Source organism: Fringilla coelebs (assembly GCF_963513975.1).
Source record: "Fringilla coelebs genome assembly, chromosome: 2".
NCBI classification, from domain to species: Eukaryota; Metazoa; Chordata; class Aves; order Passeriformes; family Fringillidae; genus Fringilla; species Fringilla coelebs.
Window position 1 is genome coordinate 14,900,002 of NC_140029.1, and position 18,575 is coordinate 14,918,576.

Consider the following 18,575-nt stretch of genomic DNA (forward strand, 5'->3'; position numbering starts at 1 on the left):
AAAAGCTTCCAGAATATTGAAGATACACTTGTGCAACCTGTGTAACAGGTCTTTGCCCAAAATCTCTTTCTCTGGAACAGGAGTAGGCTCAGGAACATTCAGGGGCCAGAAAACAGATTACATGTCCAAACAGTTTCTTTCAAGTAACATAATTTTTTAATATATAGCCTGAATAAATGTTTCCATCTATATCATACCATCAAAGAAAATCAAATATGAAAAATGTGTCTTTCTGGCCAAGCCATGTTGTCATTTTAAGATTAATAGATTTCTTTAATATGATAAGTATTTCAGAGCATAGAACTTGCATAATGATCAGGTCTTTAAAGACTGAGTTTTTTTTAATCTATCAAATGTCAAACAGGGATATTTACCATGTGGTACAAAGTTCTACTAAGAGTTCTTGAGAAAGAAGAGATTAAATTTGCTTCCAATATCTATTCAGCTCTATAACTGTTTCTCTGTGCAGGAGTTCTTCCTCTTGTTAAAACTGCTAGCAAGGTTGTGGTCATACACAAATTAAGAACTCAGGGTTGAGCTAATATATTGAGATAACTAAAGAGAAAACACAAATATATTCAGAAGCTGAAGTTACGCTTATAATTTCAGCTACCAACACTTTCCAGTTTCCTTTTTTTAATTACAAAGACTGTATTTTGGAAAGCTCATGAAGTAAAAAGTTAAGGAAGATATGGGAATTTTTATTTTAAAAACACTCCTGTACACCAACCAGCATTTCACATCTTTTTGTCCCTATCTGTGCCAAGGGCCTCATTAAATAAATTTGTATAAACTCCCTTTATCTGATATAGAGTTTTCATTAAGCAAATACTTCCCTTGGATGTTTCTTTCTTTGTCTTGCATTTTTTCTAGCTATGCACTAGCAACTTCTAAAGGAACTGCAGAAAGAAAACCAAATAAAAATCTGGCTTAGCATGATGTCCTTGATTAGGACCAGTAAAAAGAGGAAATTAAGGATGACAGTGACAGCTTGCTACTCTATATTCAATTAAGACTGGCCTCTTTGTGGCTATGGTTCATGCAGGACGTGCCCTTATCTAATACAACCCAATTCTGGCAGCAGAACAATTAGAATGCAAAGCGTAACTTAAAACAGGCTCTGGCAATATTTTTTTTCCTTTCCTTGTGACATCTTCAGCAGACTTTAAACAGAAGTCTTGAGATCCTGCACTATGCTGAAAACCAAAACTCATATTCTGAACCCAAATGCAGCTTTTAAAATACTTAATGATGTGAAATTTTGATACAATAAGACTGAAGAAAGCAATTGGAGAAGGGCTTTGGTGCCTACACAAAATCTAAAGAAAAAGTGCTGAATTTAAGCACTAAATTCTAAAACTACCTCTGTTCTGTGGAGAGCTCAAGCCAGGCTCTTATGTCAATTATGTACTCAAGGTGGGCAAAGCTCAAACACATCACCCACAATATTAAATCTTGCATGCCTCCCTTTTTTTAAATGACTCTCTTCTAGCCAAGACTATAAGAATCTGGCAAGATTTTCCTACCTAACAATAATCATCACCCTTTCTCCCCAGTTGGGCTGCAGGGCTTCCTGGCCAGGTAGCCACCTGCAGAGTATAGCCCAAAGTCAAGTCACATGCAGATTAAAATTCCTTTCTTCCTACACATTCCCACCCTGGGGCTATTTTTTCCTCCAGAAAGACATTCTTAAGCAGCTTTCTGTTTCACTGATGATAGCTCAGGTACTTCAGGGGCAGCCTGAATGGCAGTGGGAAGGAAACCCAATACCCAAACAACCTCCATCTCTGGAAGCCTGAGAACTGCCTCTGCCAAGGGCTAGGTGAGTGTACTGGAAAATATCATCCTGGTTTGGCTTTAATATATTCTTTCCTGCAGTTGGCCACCGTTAGAGACAGCCTGCTGCCCTGGACTGATGACTGATTTTGGGACACTCATAATTGCATGTGCTGAGCTCCTGCATTCTGGTCTAACCATCTCCTTCAAAGGGGAAAGAGTTAAATCCCCTTGTTTTTGCCTTTTGCTATAACCAATATAATTTCATCCCTCCATTCTAAACTGGTAGAATTACCAGAATTCCCAGCAGTTCTATTCTTCCTCCCAAATTCTGTTTATGCTCAATTCATTATCTCTCAATGTAATTTTCAATTTAAAAAAAAGACAAGTATACTTAAAAGAGATCATCAAGTCAGGCTGTTAGATGTTATCCAGTGATGAGAACTGTGGAGAATTTTGGTCCTCTCAAACCCAGCCAATTAACAGGTTACAGTGACAAGCCAACCAAACACTTTTAGAAGGCATCTATTTACCCTTTAGTTTGAGGTCCACTCTGTGTCGCAGCCAGGGATAAACGCCATAGTTGGACATATCTTCAGGAATAGGGTTATTATCTATCCAGCCATCACATGCAAATCGATAGAAGTTCTCACATGGATCTACAGATTGATTTATCTTGCTCAGGATGCCAGCAGCTGTAAAAAAGACACCACATAGATTTTGTGGAACACTTTTTCATAAATAGAGAATTAGACAGGGCTACAGTCCAGAAATTATGATTAATGAGAAACAAACAAACAAACAAAATAGACAAAATATCTGCAATGAATCTTCTTGAGTGCCATACAGCAACAATGACTGAACTTAGCACTACATGAATGAACATGAGCTGCTGGAGCCAGACACCTGAAGACAGGCTCTCCATTGTTGCCAGGATAGAATTAATTGCCTGAGGAATTTAGTAGTGATACATATTAACTAGATTGTGATTAGCATTTCAGTAACTATGCAGTGTTTACCTCCAGTTGAATACTGCACAAGAAAACAAATCAAATTCTGATCTACCATACCTTGGAAAAGATAATTGTATTTTCAGCTCCATTTTGTGACTGCTTCCTTACCAGTTACTATTGTCAGTGAAAGAGAGGTGGTAAGAGAGAGATCAGTCTGACAAGCCCAAGACTCAGTAGCTTTTCAATAGATAATCATAAAATCCTAGAATAGTTTGGCTTGGAAGGAACCCTTAAAGGTCACCTAGTACAACCTTCTGCAAAAGGCAGGAACATCATCCACTAGACCAAGTTGCTCAGAGTCCCTGATTCAACCTGACCTTGAACATCCTCAGAATGGGGCATCCACAACCTCTCTGAGTGACCTGTGCCAGTGTTTCACCAGCCTCACCATAAAAATTTTGTTCCATTTAACGAGTCTGAATCTACCATCTTTTTATATAAAATCTTATAAAGTGTGTGCCAGATCTGGTACAAAAGCATCACTATGCTTAACAATATACTTGCTAGTTTTCTGATAACTGGAATGGAAGCAACAAAATACTCCTGAAGGTCTAGTCACTCAACATTTTGCATTTTGTTTCCTATTATAAAAAAGAAAAATAACCACTATGGGAAACTTTGCGTCAACCTAGTTAGACTAGTATTAGACCAAATTAAAACACTAATTTTAATTGTACAAGATAAACAAAACAGATGCAACTTGAACAGTGACTTTTTAAAAAGCTTGGGATTGTCGCTCTTTCTCCCTCATTAATTGAGCTTTCTGAGTAAAACGTATAATGGGAAAAAATTAAATGGTATAAATATCTCATTAACATAATCATTATATAATTCAGAAGATAAAATTGCTGCTTACCAGCTTCAATGCATTCTGCAGTCAAACAGTACTGTTGCTTCGGATGAAACTTTATAAGACCTTGGCTAACTGCAAAATGGAAAACCATAATGAGATCATTTGCAATGAATTTTGACAGCTGCAGCCAAAAGTTGTGTACTCAATCACTCCAATATCAGTGCAGCCTCTGATCCCAGTGCCCCTCTGACTGCAGTGATTTAGAGCACTTAGAATGTATATTAAGTAAATATTTAGAATATATATTATGTAAATACTGCAGCTTGTACAAATAACTTCCCCTTCCTAGTCCTGCTTTCTCCTTCCCCCTCTTTGCTCACGGGTAGCACAGAGCAAGAGCTGTCTCTGCACAGTGCCTGGAGCAGCACCACTTCAGCCCTACTCCTGCCAGCGTGCACCGCCACAGACAAACTATTCAGCATTGTTACCATCCTCCAGAGCTGGAAACACAGGAGAACAGGATGGCTAGGCTTAGAAGGGACCTTAAAGATCCTCTAATTCCAATGCTCTGCCATGGGCAGGGACCTTCCACAGGACCAGGTTGCACCTTCCATGGTTAGAAATACAACAGGGAGCAGTCTCCCCACCCTCTGCAGGGTTTCCAGAGCTCCCTGAGCTGTGGTGCCCACCCTGCCCTGCAGCAGCACTGCACTGCCCAGCACTGCCCAGCACCAACAGGACCCTCCCAGGGTCTCCTTATTCCAGCCTGGAACAGAGCAGATTGCAACAGGCACAAGGATAGCTGTGCTTTATAAGGCACAACCCAGGTTTATAAGGCACAACCCAGGTTCTGTCTGAATTGTCTCCCAAAAGTATTGTAATTGCATTTGCTTCCAAAAGCCTTGCTGAGAAGAACTAGGAAATTGTCAGTTGATTTCGCTCATCTTTTAAAAACGTGTATCACAACTGCCACTGAAATTGAAGCACAGGAATTGCTAATTTCGGACACTGCTCTCAGGCAGCAAATATGCAGATAATTAATACTTGGGATTAGGAAGGGAGAATCCCAAGGGATAGGTGAAATGGTTCTCACTAGATGTGCTCAGTAGGCATAAAGAAAGGTCTCATTATACCCATTATCTTAATAACAGTCCATGGCAAAAATAAAAAAAGCAAACAACACTGAATGAAAAAACCCAACAATGGAACATTTTATGGTACCATAGCTTTAACAGTGTGTATAGTTCTAAAGCAATTTCTGCTGTAGTTATATGTGGTTTAAAGAAAAATGTGAAATTTCATTTCAGCCCAGGAAAATTTTTTTACAAAAGGTCCTAAAGCTAGAATTGAATATAAAGCTGTTTCCTCTCTTCCAGTCTCACAGATTTAATGGCAATTAATGACAGAAATAGCTGGATTTCAATCCAAGTTTCTCAAAAAATGGGAATGTGAAACTATTTCTGGGCAGCTTTTCCAAAGCTTGCATTGGGTTAGTGAAACACAACACCTCAAACACCTCTGTAAATTAGCCAAGAAATACACAAGATTGTGAGGCATACAAAGGTTGCAATTGGAATATTGAAAAAGCAGGAGAAAATAGAGAAGTGGAGATCTCCAGAATATGATTTTGAGCCACTACAAAGATGAACTACAAATAATGGATACTGTCCCTTTTAATTAAGTGTTGCACTCCTCCCAGCTCACCTTTTTCCCTGATTAGAATTTAGCCCTTTAGAATCCATCCAGGTCTTGAATCCTTGCAAGGCTTTTTTCTTAACAAAGCAGAGAAAGGAGGGAAAAGCCCAGACATAATTTTATGCTTAATCTGAAGCAGCCCTTGTCTTTTTGATACTTATAAACAAAACACAAAATACCATTTCAACTGAGAAACCTACAATTTTATCATTAGAACAAAATTTTGGTAGTAACATTTCCACTTTAAATAACAGCTAATTTTAACAGAAAAAAACTTTGCACAGTATTTTTTCTCTTGCCTTTTTATTGTTAAGATAACTAATCATAACATTATTACTTAGAGTCATGGTTATAACCCTCAGCATCCTAGCTTCCTCCTTGATAAGCCTGTTTCCAGATTCTTAAGCAAATACACTCCACAACTGAGTTTAAAAAAATAAATCTATAAGGGAAAAGGAAAACAATACAAATGTACAGATGCAAATAATGTGAATGTTCCACCAAGTCTGTAGAAGAGGCTCTCAAATTGAGATTCAAAGCTGCCTGACTTCTCACCCAGGGGAACTGGAGAGCAATCTGCTTTCTCCAAGGAGGAGGTGGCTCCTGTCCTGTCACAGCCCCCACTCCCACCAGAGTGTCACCTGCAGGACCCAGCAAAGCTCCCCACTGAAGTCACAGTGAGCTCACAGCCAGCACGAGCAAGGAACAGTAAATAACACCTGATTCTCCCACGTCCTCCTTAGATTTGTAGGAACTACCAGAAGAAGCAGGAGAAAGCTATATTTCACTCCTCAGGCTGGAAAATTAATTTCAGGTGTACCAGAAACAAGAAGTTTTGCAGACTAAATGAAAATTGAAGTAAAAAAGAACATCTTGAGGTGCCCGAAATGTTTTATATGGACAGAAAAAATGATGTCCCTTTCTACAGTTAAATAAAACTTTAAAAAAAAATTAGCTCAAACTTACAAACAAAACCATGTCACAATGAAAAAAACCATGTCACTAATTGAAAAAATGTTAAACCAAAACAATTTAACTTTTTTTCATTTGTTCTTTAGGTTGAAAATTTCAGACCATTTCAAAAGAAATTCTAAAAGCATTTTGGCTGACCCAAGGCCAGCATTTTTATTTTCTTAGCAGTTATGCCAGTGAAAATTTTGATATTGAGTCCCTGCCTACAGAACATGCCACAGGCACTTGGAAAACTGTCTGCAAGAATTAATATATTTGCTTGAATTTTCACACCTGGCCTATGGATAAAGCAGTTCTATCTCTGAGAAGCTGTGGTGGTAAATGTCAATTGCTTTTACCGCTCTGAGCAATAAACAAACAAATCTAATGCAGCCAAAAAGAAATAAGGTCTCTCCATTATTACTCTCTGGTGTTTATACTGCATTCTTTAAGAGAAAAACTTTTTATTTAATCTAGAAATTTGAAGATTCAAACTCACTCATGGTTATAAAAAGTTAACTTGAATGGGATCACTGACACAGAAGTTATTTTCCTGCAAATGTTGCAGAAATTGCTCCAGAGCAGAAGAGCTCTAACCAAGAGTGAGCCTGGTGCTTTAAATATTCTATAGAAAACCTGACCTTGTTTTGTGACTATAAACAAAGCAGACCTTTCGAACAAGATCATAAAGGATTGGATGAAAGCAAAAGATACGCTCAGAGGCAAGGTTTCCATCAATCTGGGTAACTCTGCGTTGGTCCAAAGAAACAAAAAGTTGGGCAGAACTGTTCCAAAAGAGGATCCAACTCTGCAAAGTTCTTACAGGATAAAACACAGCTTCCTCTCTGGCTGGAGTTTCTGGGCATATTTACACTTCTACACATAATTTCAGAAGGGTAGGCATATGCTTTCAAGTGTTACGCTAACAAAATCAATCTACAGGTAATTTCAAATCTGAGAGAGGAAAAACTATTTCCTTCTCTGTTGCATCTAGTTGCAGCTTATATATCTAACAAAAATATTTCAATTTCATCCTACATGCACTCTTTATGACTTTTGTAAAGGCAACCTTGCAATTCATCTTAGAAGAACAGAAAGATCTAAAAAATGTGCACACATATGCACTATTGAAGCTTTCTACAGGGGTTTTAGTCAAGCCCTAAATGAAAACCAAATGAAGGAAAACCCAAAAAGATTCCATAAAATGCACACACTACACCAATTCATTTTCAGGAAACAGAGAATATTACTCCACATCAGTCACAACCAATCTGTAATCAGCATAATCTCATCTGCTTCTTTCTGTCCCGTGGAAGAACCCAAGTCTGGTCAAAACACTGAGTATCCAAATTTAAATTCAGCATTCAAAACATTACATGAGTTCCCATTGCATCTCCCAGCTCTAGCATTCCCACAACAGGAACTCCTTTACTGACCCATATCCCTTTCAGGATCAATATAAAAAGGGAGGAAAGAAAGAGATTTAGGTTTTCACCAAAAGACGTCGTGAGACACAAACATGAGCACCCAGCAGGCAGGCTGGAGGTTGTGCTCAGGTTAGTGCCAACACTTTCACTTACCCAAGAAAAGAGCGGTGCCAAGCACAACAGTGCCGCTGACAAAGACACCGAGGGCGATCCGAGTGGCTTTGCTGGCTGCTCCCCTGGCCTCGGGGACTGTCTCTCCTTCCATCAGGATAGTTTGGGAGGTGCTTGCTCTCTCAGAAGTCTGGTTTTCCCCTGCTGCTGTTGTGTCAGTGTTTCAACTGTTCACAAACTGTGCCCATGTGCTCTCCTCCTCCTCCTCTTCTCTCCTATTTAAAACTCCAGGTTTCTGTCATGAACCATTTCCTAGGCACTTCCTGCTCTCTCCCTCTCAAAGCAAAATCACATGTAAAATAGTAGCTAGCTGTCTCCTACGTTTTGCTCTGCCCAGGAGGAGGAAAGGCAAGCGGTGGCCACAGTTAGTGCAGCCCTTGCTGCCTGTAGAGCCTGTAAGAGCCAAGCGCTCAGCAGTCCCCCTTATCAGGGGTTCCGAACACGAGCATTTCACAACGTCGCTGAACAGATGTTTTAACTATTCAAAGGGCTGCACACCCTCTCCAATCAAAGCAGGATTGCTGACAACTTCTACAAACACAAGTCTGATGGAAGGTTTTATATTTTTTCTCCTTGCACTTATTTAAAAAGACTAATTATCTGCTGACTAAAGTTTTCTCCTTTTAAACCACTGCTGCTGCATCATTTGGCTTCAGAAGAGGTACCCACTCAGCAGACAAATCCCTTTTTAAAGCTTCCTAAGAACTCTTAGAATATCATGTAGCATTTTATTTCGGGAATTTGGTATGTGACACTGTGTGCCAAAAATCACAGTCAAGCAGCACAAAGCAATAATCAGCCAACCTACAGAAAAGTCCTGCTCTAAAAGCTAGATCTGTTTTTTTCTAGGCAAGATATTTCAGTCCTTGCTGGTACACAACACATTTTAAGAGATGATCTTATGCTTCCAAGTCAAGTACTACTATGAGCTTAGTGGAAAAGTATCTATTTGGCACTTTAGGATGGTGGGGGATTTAAAAAAATCTTTTTTATATAGATTTCTCAGTGGAGTAGACTTGATATTCTCCTTCATGTAGCAAACATTCTCCATTCATCAAGTAAAAAAATAGCCATTTCAGGGTGAATTCTCTGAGCTGAGTGTGACATTCAGCCCTCTGAGGAGCTCTTGCTTTCTCGAGAGCTGGACTCTCATACAAAACACAAGGATGCAGGGAGAGGCAGAACCATGCTCATGCTCACAGCAACAGTTTATATTACTAGTTACTTACTTTCATGGGGACTTAAAAGTCCTTATCTCAGCTCCCAACCATCCTGATAAAAAGTTGCACAAGTAGAGAAAGAAAGACATACATGTGTCACAAAATGTGTGCAATGGCAGTTATCAGCTTGGAGACTTTTTCCATGTGAGTACCTGCACACAAGTTGTTCTGGATGTCACATGGACGTCAAGGGGAAGCCCACTCTACCTGGAAGAAGACTTAGAGTTTGAAGGTCCTGAAATCCCCCTTTACTGCCTTGTTGGTGTCCTGCAAACAAAATGCCCTTAGTTCTTATTCCCGTCCCTCTTCACCAGGAAGCTCCAAGAGAGCATTCCCATCTCTGCTCAATGCAGAACAGGAAAAAAATATTTGCTCCTTTTCACCTGCCATATTGTCCTACACATAACCCACGTAGGTTATATGGTGTATTGTCCTACATATAACCTGTGACTTTGACATCCACCAGCTGAGGCAGAAGAGGGAAATGATGCTACAGAACCCGGAGAACCACATGCCTCCCACTATAAAAATTCCCATTCATGTGAATGACTCCATGGGTGTGAGCAGATACCTGGTTATGAGAAATACTCAGCACCAGACTGTTACCAGCACAGGTTTGGGAAGGTATTTCTGCGATGTTGATGCAATTTAGTCCTCATCAGAAATCACTATGATCTGGGGGCTGCCAAAAGGGCAGGGTATTGACAGGAAATGCATGGACACCATGTGATCTCAACACTTAATCCCCTCTATCCATGACCCGAATGCTGAGTAAACCTCAGAAGGACCTTTTGACAACTATTTGCTGTTGGTTACCGGACGGTGTTTCTACTGAACCCAAACACTACAAATGCTGAGCTATTAGACTGATTCATACTGTCAGCTTCATGTCCCCCCAACCAACACTGAATTATCATATGCTTACTCAATTCCCCCAGGATTTCTACATTTCAGATTCTTCCCCCTCGAGAAATACTTGTATGTACTGAACATCCTGCTCTATCAGTGTTTCACTAGCAGGATTTCACTTTCATCAATTGTTGCACATAGGTAAAACCTTACAAAATAAGGGCCTTGTTACCCTTGTAAAATCATGGCTCAGGCTTGTTACTCAGCCTAAGTAGAAGAGAACAATGGGAGAGTGACTCAGCTGGAATAGGGGTAGAGAGATGTGAGAGATGTGCCACGTGACGGCTGCATGTCCACATCGTGCTGCACGATGGTTGGCTGACTTGGGCTTGTTGTGCCATAAAACTAGGTAAACTGATAAATAGCTAACTGCTTTAAAAGGCCTGGTTTTTGCAATAAAGCAGCTCTCTTTTGCACTGCCTGGGGACTCTGCATCACTCTGCATCATCCCAATTGAGTTCTTTCTAAGACAACATCAAGCCAAAAACTAACAGCTTTCAGACAAAGCAGCAACCTGTTATTTCTCTTTGGAAAACTGTGTTGGGGGAAGAGGGAAAGGAAAGATAGGGAAAGAGCAGGGAGAAGCTGGACAATTCATTCCCCTCTCCCAAACACAAGAAGGGAAGACTATGGGAACATGGAGCTACCCCAACAAAACCCAGCAAGCTCCAACCACATGAGTCCTCCGGTGAGTCAGCTCCAAGCAGCACCTAATCCTTGTGGCAACAAAAATCACTAATCAGCTGTCACCAACAGAATGACTTTTCCATGTTTGGGTTTGTGGGCTTATTTACACTGTGGCATAGTATAAAGTGTCCTGTCCTCTGGCTGTAGAGCCTGCCTGTAGTCAATAAACCATCTTGGTTTCTCCAGCATGTACAGAACTATGAAATTACAGCTAAACCATAAACAGCTGCAGAGGTCCATTTCTGGCAGTGTTTGAAAAGGTGCACTGAGCACATGTGAGTAAGTTCCTGATACTGATGATCTGTGGCAGAAGCTTGCGGAATTTAATTCGCGTTTTTGATGAGCGTTCTAGGATTTGGTTGCCTTGCTCTTCCCGAGTCCAGCAGCTCTTTGGCAGGTACAGGATACATGGCCACACCTCCTGCTGGAACTGCTAACAGCACTCCTGGCCACTGCAGCGCAATAAAGCACTTAATGAGCCTGTGCAAAGACTCTGCTAAACATTCAGAAACATTGAACAGACATAAGGGGTAAAAAAGTAATAACTAAATGCTACATGCTCCAAACCACACTTCATTCACTCAGAATTCCATCTGACCAAGATCCCATTCAAACAATGGGATCGCTCTGGCACTAAAAGCCAGAACAATGCACAAACAATTCTATCCATGGTCATATGCTAGAGCTGGCCAACCCTCTGGAACATGCTCTGGGCTGAACCACAGCAAGTGTCCCAGCCTCCAGAAAAGGTCTGTCTGTGAACATAAGTGTGTGCATGCACATGAATGTACACTCACAAACACACACAAGTGTGTGTTATCCTGCTCTTCCACAAGCAGACCCAATTCTCACTTCCAACCATTATGTCAGAGTCAGACAAGAGCATTATCAGAGCTAAAATCAATAGCACCATGTCAGGTTGGCCTCATATAGCTTGGCCCAAGAAAGTGAGGTTTGATTATTCAATTGATCAACAAAATCACACATATTGCCCAGTTTTCACTGGAACAGTCAAAACCAGTTGCACAGGTGTTGGTGAATGTCTGGAACAGCAAAACAGCCTGAGGACAGCACATGGTCAGCCCAAGCTTGCTTAAAGAACCAGCGTGCAATGAGCGTGAGTATTGTAAAATATTTCATCTTTCTGGCATTTAGATAACTTCAAAACATATTAAAACAATCACTGATACTTTTTATAAAAAGAGAGAAAAATCCTGGTTCAGTTCTAGATGCAAACCCCAATGTAACACAGGTAAAATATATTAGGTTACATCAACACATGAGTTACAGACATTGTCTCAGAGAACACTGTCCTCATGGTGCACATTAAAGACTTGCCCTACCTCAGAGGTTCCTTAAAGTACATTAGTGCAAGTACAGCTTATCAGAACCAGTCCACAATCACAGCATCACAGCTTTGGTGATGTAGTGTTGAGCATTTTTAGCCCATGGTAAGAGGAAAACACAGTTACCATCACACTGATGGAAGAAGAGACACCAGATAATGCTTGAGTGGCTTCCTCATAGAAACAGAGCTATATGCTGGCTTCATTGGAAGAGATTAATTAGTGTGGGTCAGAATAAAGGCTGTATTCCATCCCATTTCACCCTGGGCCTTGAACTGTTTTTTTGGACTATGCAGCTGTTGTAGCCAGGGCTTTATGTACACAAAGCAAACTCAGAAAAGCCCAACATGTTGCATTTAAAGACAGCTTGACCAGTTGTCATCAGATCTCTGAATTTTATAAATTACACTCCCTTGGCTACAAAAGCTGCCAAATTTCTGTACAGCAGCCAACAGAAACCACACACTGGCACTAATTCATGTCCTTTATTCATGGGACAAATACAGCTGGAAATAAATTACTCTATTGTTTTCCACTGGTCCAGCCACATCACAGAAGGCCTCAGTGCATCTGTGAGAATGTGGATCATTAATTAGGAGTCAATACTGAGCCAACAGGATTTGCAGGGCTCCAAACACTGCTGGTGGCAAGCTTCTCCACTAACTGCAACTGTAAGAAGAATACCCTGCAAAGCAGAAAACTTTGTTCTCCAACATTTAGTACCCAAATCAATTTTTTCTTTTTCAATTCCAAGTAGACTAAGCTATTCTCATTACTCCAAGAAAAAAAATTTTCCCTACTGCAGGAAACATTGCATTCCCTGACCAAAAGGTGCTTATATCTAACCCAAACAGCAACTGACTACGAAACCAAACATCTGGGATGATTAAAGTTACGCCACTCAAGTTTGCAAGCTTTCTATTTGCTTCTTTTGAAAAAGCCCTTTAATGAAGCAATGCATATGTTCTCAAGCAGAAGGAACTGCTTAAGGTCTTCCGGCAATTTTTCGTCAAGAAGCACATTAAATTCTGGCTAAACCAAACACTATTTCTCCTAAAGACCACATTTGCACTACAACCAGAGAGTGTTTACACTCAGCCATCACATGGGCATCCTTCCCATCTGTCATTGTGCTGCAGAGATTAAACAAGGGTGCATGCTGACATGGGCTGTAGAAAGGCATTTCAGTTGGGGATTAAGAAATATACAAAATACCTGGCATAACTCAGAGTAAATTTTTGCTTTTTTTCATATAATCAAAATACCTACATAGGCTGTAAAGACACTGAAAAAGACTGGGAAATAACACTTTTCCAGTGACCACAGTGGTAGGTGCAGGGAAATAGAACACAAATATTTGTTGTTTCCTTGAAACATTGCATCATTCCATCAGGGCTTTACCCACTTATTCTGCTTTGTCCAGATATTTCCTCACAGCTGTCAAATTCTCTTTATATGAGTGGAAGTAAGAAGCTTGGTTACCAAGGAGTTTGTGTCCCGTGGATGAATTTTCAGGTGTGCAATGAGACACACATTCACCAGCATTTTAAATTAAAAGAGGAGGAGAACCACCAGCCCTGCATGTCACTGCTTTCAGCATCACTGTGACCTCCTGTCTCTTGGAGAAGCACGGCTGCCTCTGCAAAAGCAATGGCTTCTGCCTGCTCTCCCACTTGGATCTCCAGCAGCACAAATCTGTCTTTGGCAGCAAGAGCTCAGAGACAGCTGCAGCCAGGAGCAGAGCAATCCCTCCACAGAGGTGCCACTGAACAGGTAACAAGCACTCTGTCACTGCTATCTACTCACAGCTTGCTTGTGCTAACTTTTGTAGGAAACAAAAAAAAAAGTGAAGCAGAAGCTCCTCCAAGTGCTTTGGGCCCAAGGCAGTAGAGCTCAGCAGTCCCATCAGGCACAAGCTCTGGAGAAAGCTCTTCTCACACAGGGCTGTTGGGTCACATCGCTCTGCACAACAAATGCACCAAACCGCAGGCTGGTAGCAGAAGTAAGAGATCTTTTCATCCAGGCAAAGACTTGTCAGAATTAATATCTTTGAACCCAAATCCCTTCTGTCAAATTTGACTGAAGCTGGCTGACAAGATCTAGCATTATTTAGCAAGGCTGCTGGGAGAGAGGGGATACAGGACAGGAAAGCACAACTGCATAATCTCTGTTTTCAGAAGAAATCAGCCTGGCAAAGAAACCAAAAAAAAACCCAAGAAAACCAACAATAAAAAAAACCCTCCCACAAACCTGAAAAACCAAATCCTGCTCTTCCAGGGCATTGCTACAACCAGCTCAGGGTCTTACTGAAGCTAGTTTTATTTCAAAGCATTTTATTCCACTGAGTTCTTTTCCTTCATCTCAAAATTAGATTAAAATTCACTTTGCACTCAGCTAAAAGCCAGAAAAATCACACATTAAATATGATGTCCTAAATAAAACGCCCCTTGACAATGTGAGATTTTGTATTAATTCAGTAAAGGTATTTCTAGATATTTCTCATCTTGTCCTCATCTTGGTGCAACTCCAGTAACTATGTATGTATCTAATAATGCTAAGCAGCAGCCCCTCAGCAGAGTTTAAATGTGTTTAGTCAGCAAGTTCTCTGGAAAGGGGAGACCAGAGTTGGATCAGGTTGAAACCACAGCATGAGGCCCCATGGGACAGGATCATCGAGACCAAACATTTGCTTTCCTGAAGCTGCAGAAATCCTCAAAAATCAAACAGTTAGGCACCAACTATAATTATCTTTACAAGTCAAATTGCTATGTCTCTGACAGCCCTTCCCTTAAGTTTCCAACATCTCTATTTCAAATAAAGCTTGGTTGTCTTCTTTACTATTAACACAAGGTTTTAGAACAGAATAAGGATTTCTGTACTATCAAACCTACCCAAACCACTTGTTATAGATCAAAAGCTGGATCATTACATGGTATTTCTCCCCATAATTTTTTACTAACCTAAGAACAAGTAGCTGGATTAGGGAAACTGATGAAAGCACCTCAGTATGGCTCTAACTAGCTACTCTTAGACGTTTAAATAACCATGCAAAGGAATTAGCAATACTGTTAGAAAAGTTAATGACAAAAATAGTCATGACCAAGCTTGCTTAAAGGGAAGGAAAATTATGTTGATCAAAGCTAAATCCTTTTCTACAACTTGCAGAAAGAATCATGCTCTTCTGAAAAAGTTTCCTTAACTTCTTCAATATGCACTTCCCAAGAAAATAACAGAATCTTAGTCCACTAAAAGATGCTGATAAATTCATAGGTTTTTAATAATTTAATTCTGTTTCTGTTGCAAGTTCTTTGAAATTGCTGCAAACATGATCAGCCTTTTCCTTGGTTGAACTGGTTGACTGAAATGGGACATTCACTATCCAACCTTAAAACAACACTCAAGTAAAACTTGACGATTGTGCTTTTAATAAAAAAGTGAAAGATGTGATAAGTGTCTTGCAATTTGGACTACCAACAGAATTCAGATTGGCCAGAACATACTCACTGCATCTGCTTTACCTAAGCAAAAGTCTGCAGGCTGGCAGTAAGTTTTTAAAAGCAACCTAGGAGTATCATGGCCTTTGAAGCAGCAATTAATGAGAGAAAATAAGAGCCCAGAGAGGCATATTCCACCTCCCCCAAGCAGAGCGAAAGCACTCACAGCCAGACTACATCTGGACTAAGACACACAAAAGAATTTCCTACTGGCTTCCCAAACCTGACTTAACTCCTCATCTGGGTACAGCCCCCACCAAGTTCAGGGCAGCCTGGGACAGAAGAACACTGCTAAGACCTTGATGAGAATTCCCATGTTCCATAGCATCAGAGAGATCAGGATCCCAGGCTGTGCTGTAGCCAGCCAGAATGTGGTCCCATAGCCCATCAACTGTGTTAAGTGAAAGCCCTCCATTTCCTCACAGGACTTTCTTATGCTTCCAGAGGCTAAGACCTGCTCCTCTCACACAGGCCTTTCCTAACTTTCTCTGGTTCCAAGTCTTTCCCCGGAAAAGCAGTCTGAAAAAAATGCAGTGCCACTTTCCTGCTTTTCACCAAGGTGCTGACTGTTGCTGAAATGAATTCATTCCCTCTGCCGTCACTACTCCCACTGCTCAGAGCACCGGAACACATAACCAGGAATGATGCAAATGCAGCTCACTTCCCTCTGAGTCAATCAGATAAACTCACACTCCTGTCTAGGCTGTCATAGTGTGATGCCATGACTACATTTTCTTGGGACATTGAAGCCTTTGCCTTTGGAAAACACGCACTTAAGAGGTATGGAATGCTTTCAACCTCATTACATAAAAACATTTATGGCTCGCTGCTTTTATTTTAACTACATTTTTTTCTTCCCTATATCTGGGCATAAAAGCAACTATAAAACATAATATTAAGATAAATAAAATACTGAATGAAACTCATCCATTGTTGCATCAATCTGGATGCACCATAAAATATTTAAAGCTATTCAAATATATTTTGATCAGCATGATATAAAATGCATTTTAGTGTGTTTGAAGTTCAGATGTATTTGAGTATCATTTGTTCACAATTAAATGCTTAAAAATGGCCATATTTCTGTTCACTGAGAAAACTATTTACTCACTGCCACCAGACAGCCAAGCAGGGGCTGGAAAGCCAGGTCACAAGCATGATGCAGACCTAGACCATGTTGTCCTGCTCTCCCAAATGATGCATGCTCAGTACAGAAGAACACTTCTACTGGATGAAGGGACTCACTGTGACCCACACAGGTACTCTGCCACTGTAACTCACTGAGCAGGGGCTTGCCTTTGAGATAGCATATAACAGCATTCCTTGTGCAAAGGTATCTAAAACCCCATTGCTGTTTTTGCTTGTAGTAAAAATGAAATTAAATAATGGGCTTTATATTTCTTTCTTTTTAAAGAACAGAGCAAAGAAGGTCAAGACAAGGAAGCCCATATTGCATGAAATGGGTGCTGTCCCTCTACTCTTTAAAACAAATTCCTTGTGAGAAAATGTATCTAAAACTTGAGTAGTATTATCATATTTTTAATCTCATTCTCAGAAGAACAGAAAAAAAAATCAGTCCATGTAACCAAAATCAACTGGGACAGCCAAATTGCGACATAGAATTTTATTTAAAAGTTTAGAAGGTATGAATGGCAAGGAGAAACCAAAAAACAAGACATCCCCCTACAAAGCTACACCACCATTAGAGTACTAACACAGATAAAGCTTTTAATTCCCACTAGATCAAAGTTACCAGCTCACCTTTTATGTGCTGTCAAAGTTCAAATGATTTGAAACTTCTGGATGACTGAAATCAAAATGCCATAGAATATCTTTAGTTGGAAGGGACCCATAAGTAATTCAGTCAATGGGGTCAGAGAAAAGAAAAAAAAAACAAGAGGTAGCCCCCTTTAACAACTCCTCTCCCTATTTCTAAAGCAAGTATAAACCATGATGCTCTGCAGCCTTTACTTTAAGCATTTTTCCCATATTCTACACCTGGTGTGGCTTGCTTCTCAATCCCACCACCAGTTCCCATTCCTGCACACCACTGAGGTCAGCCAGCACATGAGGAGCCAGACAGCTCTATTTGAAGCACAGACAGCTTTTTTTGTCCATTCATTTCAGCAGCGTAGCTGAGCAACATCAGTTTCCCATTTACCTTTAACATCTCTGCCTGCTCGTTTTTAACCCATTTGGTTTGTCACATGGCCATGGGAGAACTCCCTGAAACTCTCGTGGCAGAGGGGACAACACAGGGTGAGGCCAAAGCAATGAGAGGGCAGAGATAGCTGGGACTACACACATGGCCCAGAAAGTGGAAAAATGACTCCACAGCAACCCTCTCCCATAAGTTGTAGCATTGGGAACTGGGTTAAACAGACCTTAGAAAACACTCTAGTCAAGAAAGTCTGAAATATTTACATTTGAGAAATGACAGCTAATTAAATTTCCATACATCTCAATCATTTGCAGCAATTCTAGAAACAGAAGTTTAGAGAGACAGGGGACAAGAGGAACTTTAGCTTCTGGCTTCAGCAAACCTAAGGGTTAGGTCTGTATTGGGAACAAGCCTTTAAAATAGTTCTAGCACAGCCCTTAGGCTGAAAACACACTGCAATAGAAAGGTTTGGCAGTAGTTTGGCTCTTTAGATTTAGCTCAACCTCTTTCATTGTTCCAGAAGTTCCAAAAGTTGTTAGTATTCTCATGCCTCCAGGCTAAGCAGTCAAACTTGAAAAGGGTTTGGACTCCTCAGTTTTAATGAGGTTGTCTCTTGCCCTACTTACCCAGAAGAGCACTAAATTCCTCTCTTGTTTTCCCAGTCATACCTAATGTATTACCTGTTTTTTAAAAGGTTGAAGGTGTTCCAGGGAAACCTAAGAAAAATGTCCATCCTACAGGGCTCCAAGAGAGGTGGTGAATGCCTCAAGCCTGTCAGCATTTAAGAGGCATTTGGGTAATGCCCTTTAACAACAGCTAAACTTTTGGTCACTCTGAGGTGGTCAGGAAGCTGGACTAGGATACTTCTTTTTGCTCAAGATGTTCCTTCCAGCTGAGCTTCCATTCCACTCATCATTTTACCAGTTACCAAA

At 40.5% G+C, this 18,575-nt stretch overlaps 1 protein-coding gene across 1 annotated transcript in view; it reads right to left on the reverse strand.

Moving 5' to 3' along the window:
* Positions 1 to 8,067, reverse strand: part of PHEX (phosphate regulating endopeptidase X-linked) — a 93,689-nt gene extending 85,622 nt beyond the window's left edge. Inside the window, exons 1-3 of the mRNA XM_084226697.1 lie at positions 7,809 to 8,067; positions 3,646 to 3,714; positions 2,310 to 2,471 (exon numbers count right to left, since the gene is read on the reverse strand). Coding sequence (XP_084082823.1) covers positions 2,310 to 2,471; positions 3,646 to 3,714; positions 7,809 to 7,920 — 343 coding nt within the window. The 5' untranslated portion in view covers positions 7,921 to 8,067. The remainder of the gene's footprint in view (positions 1 to 2,309; positions 2,472 to 3,645; positions 3,715 to 7,808) is intronic.
* Positions 8,068 to 18,575: the final 10,508 nt, after the last annotated feature.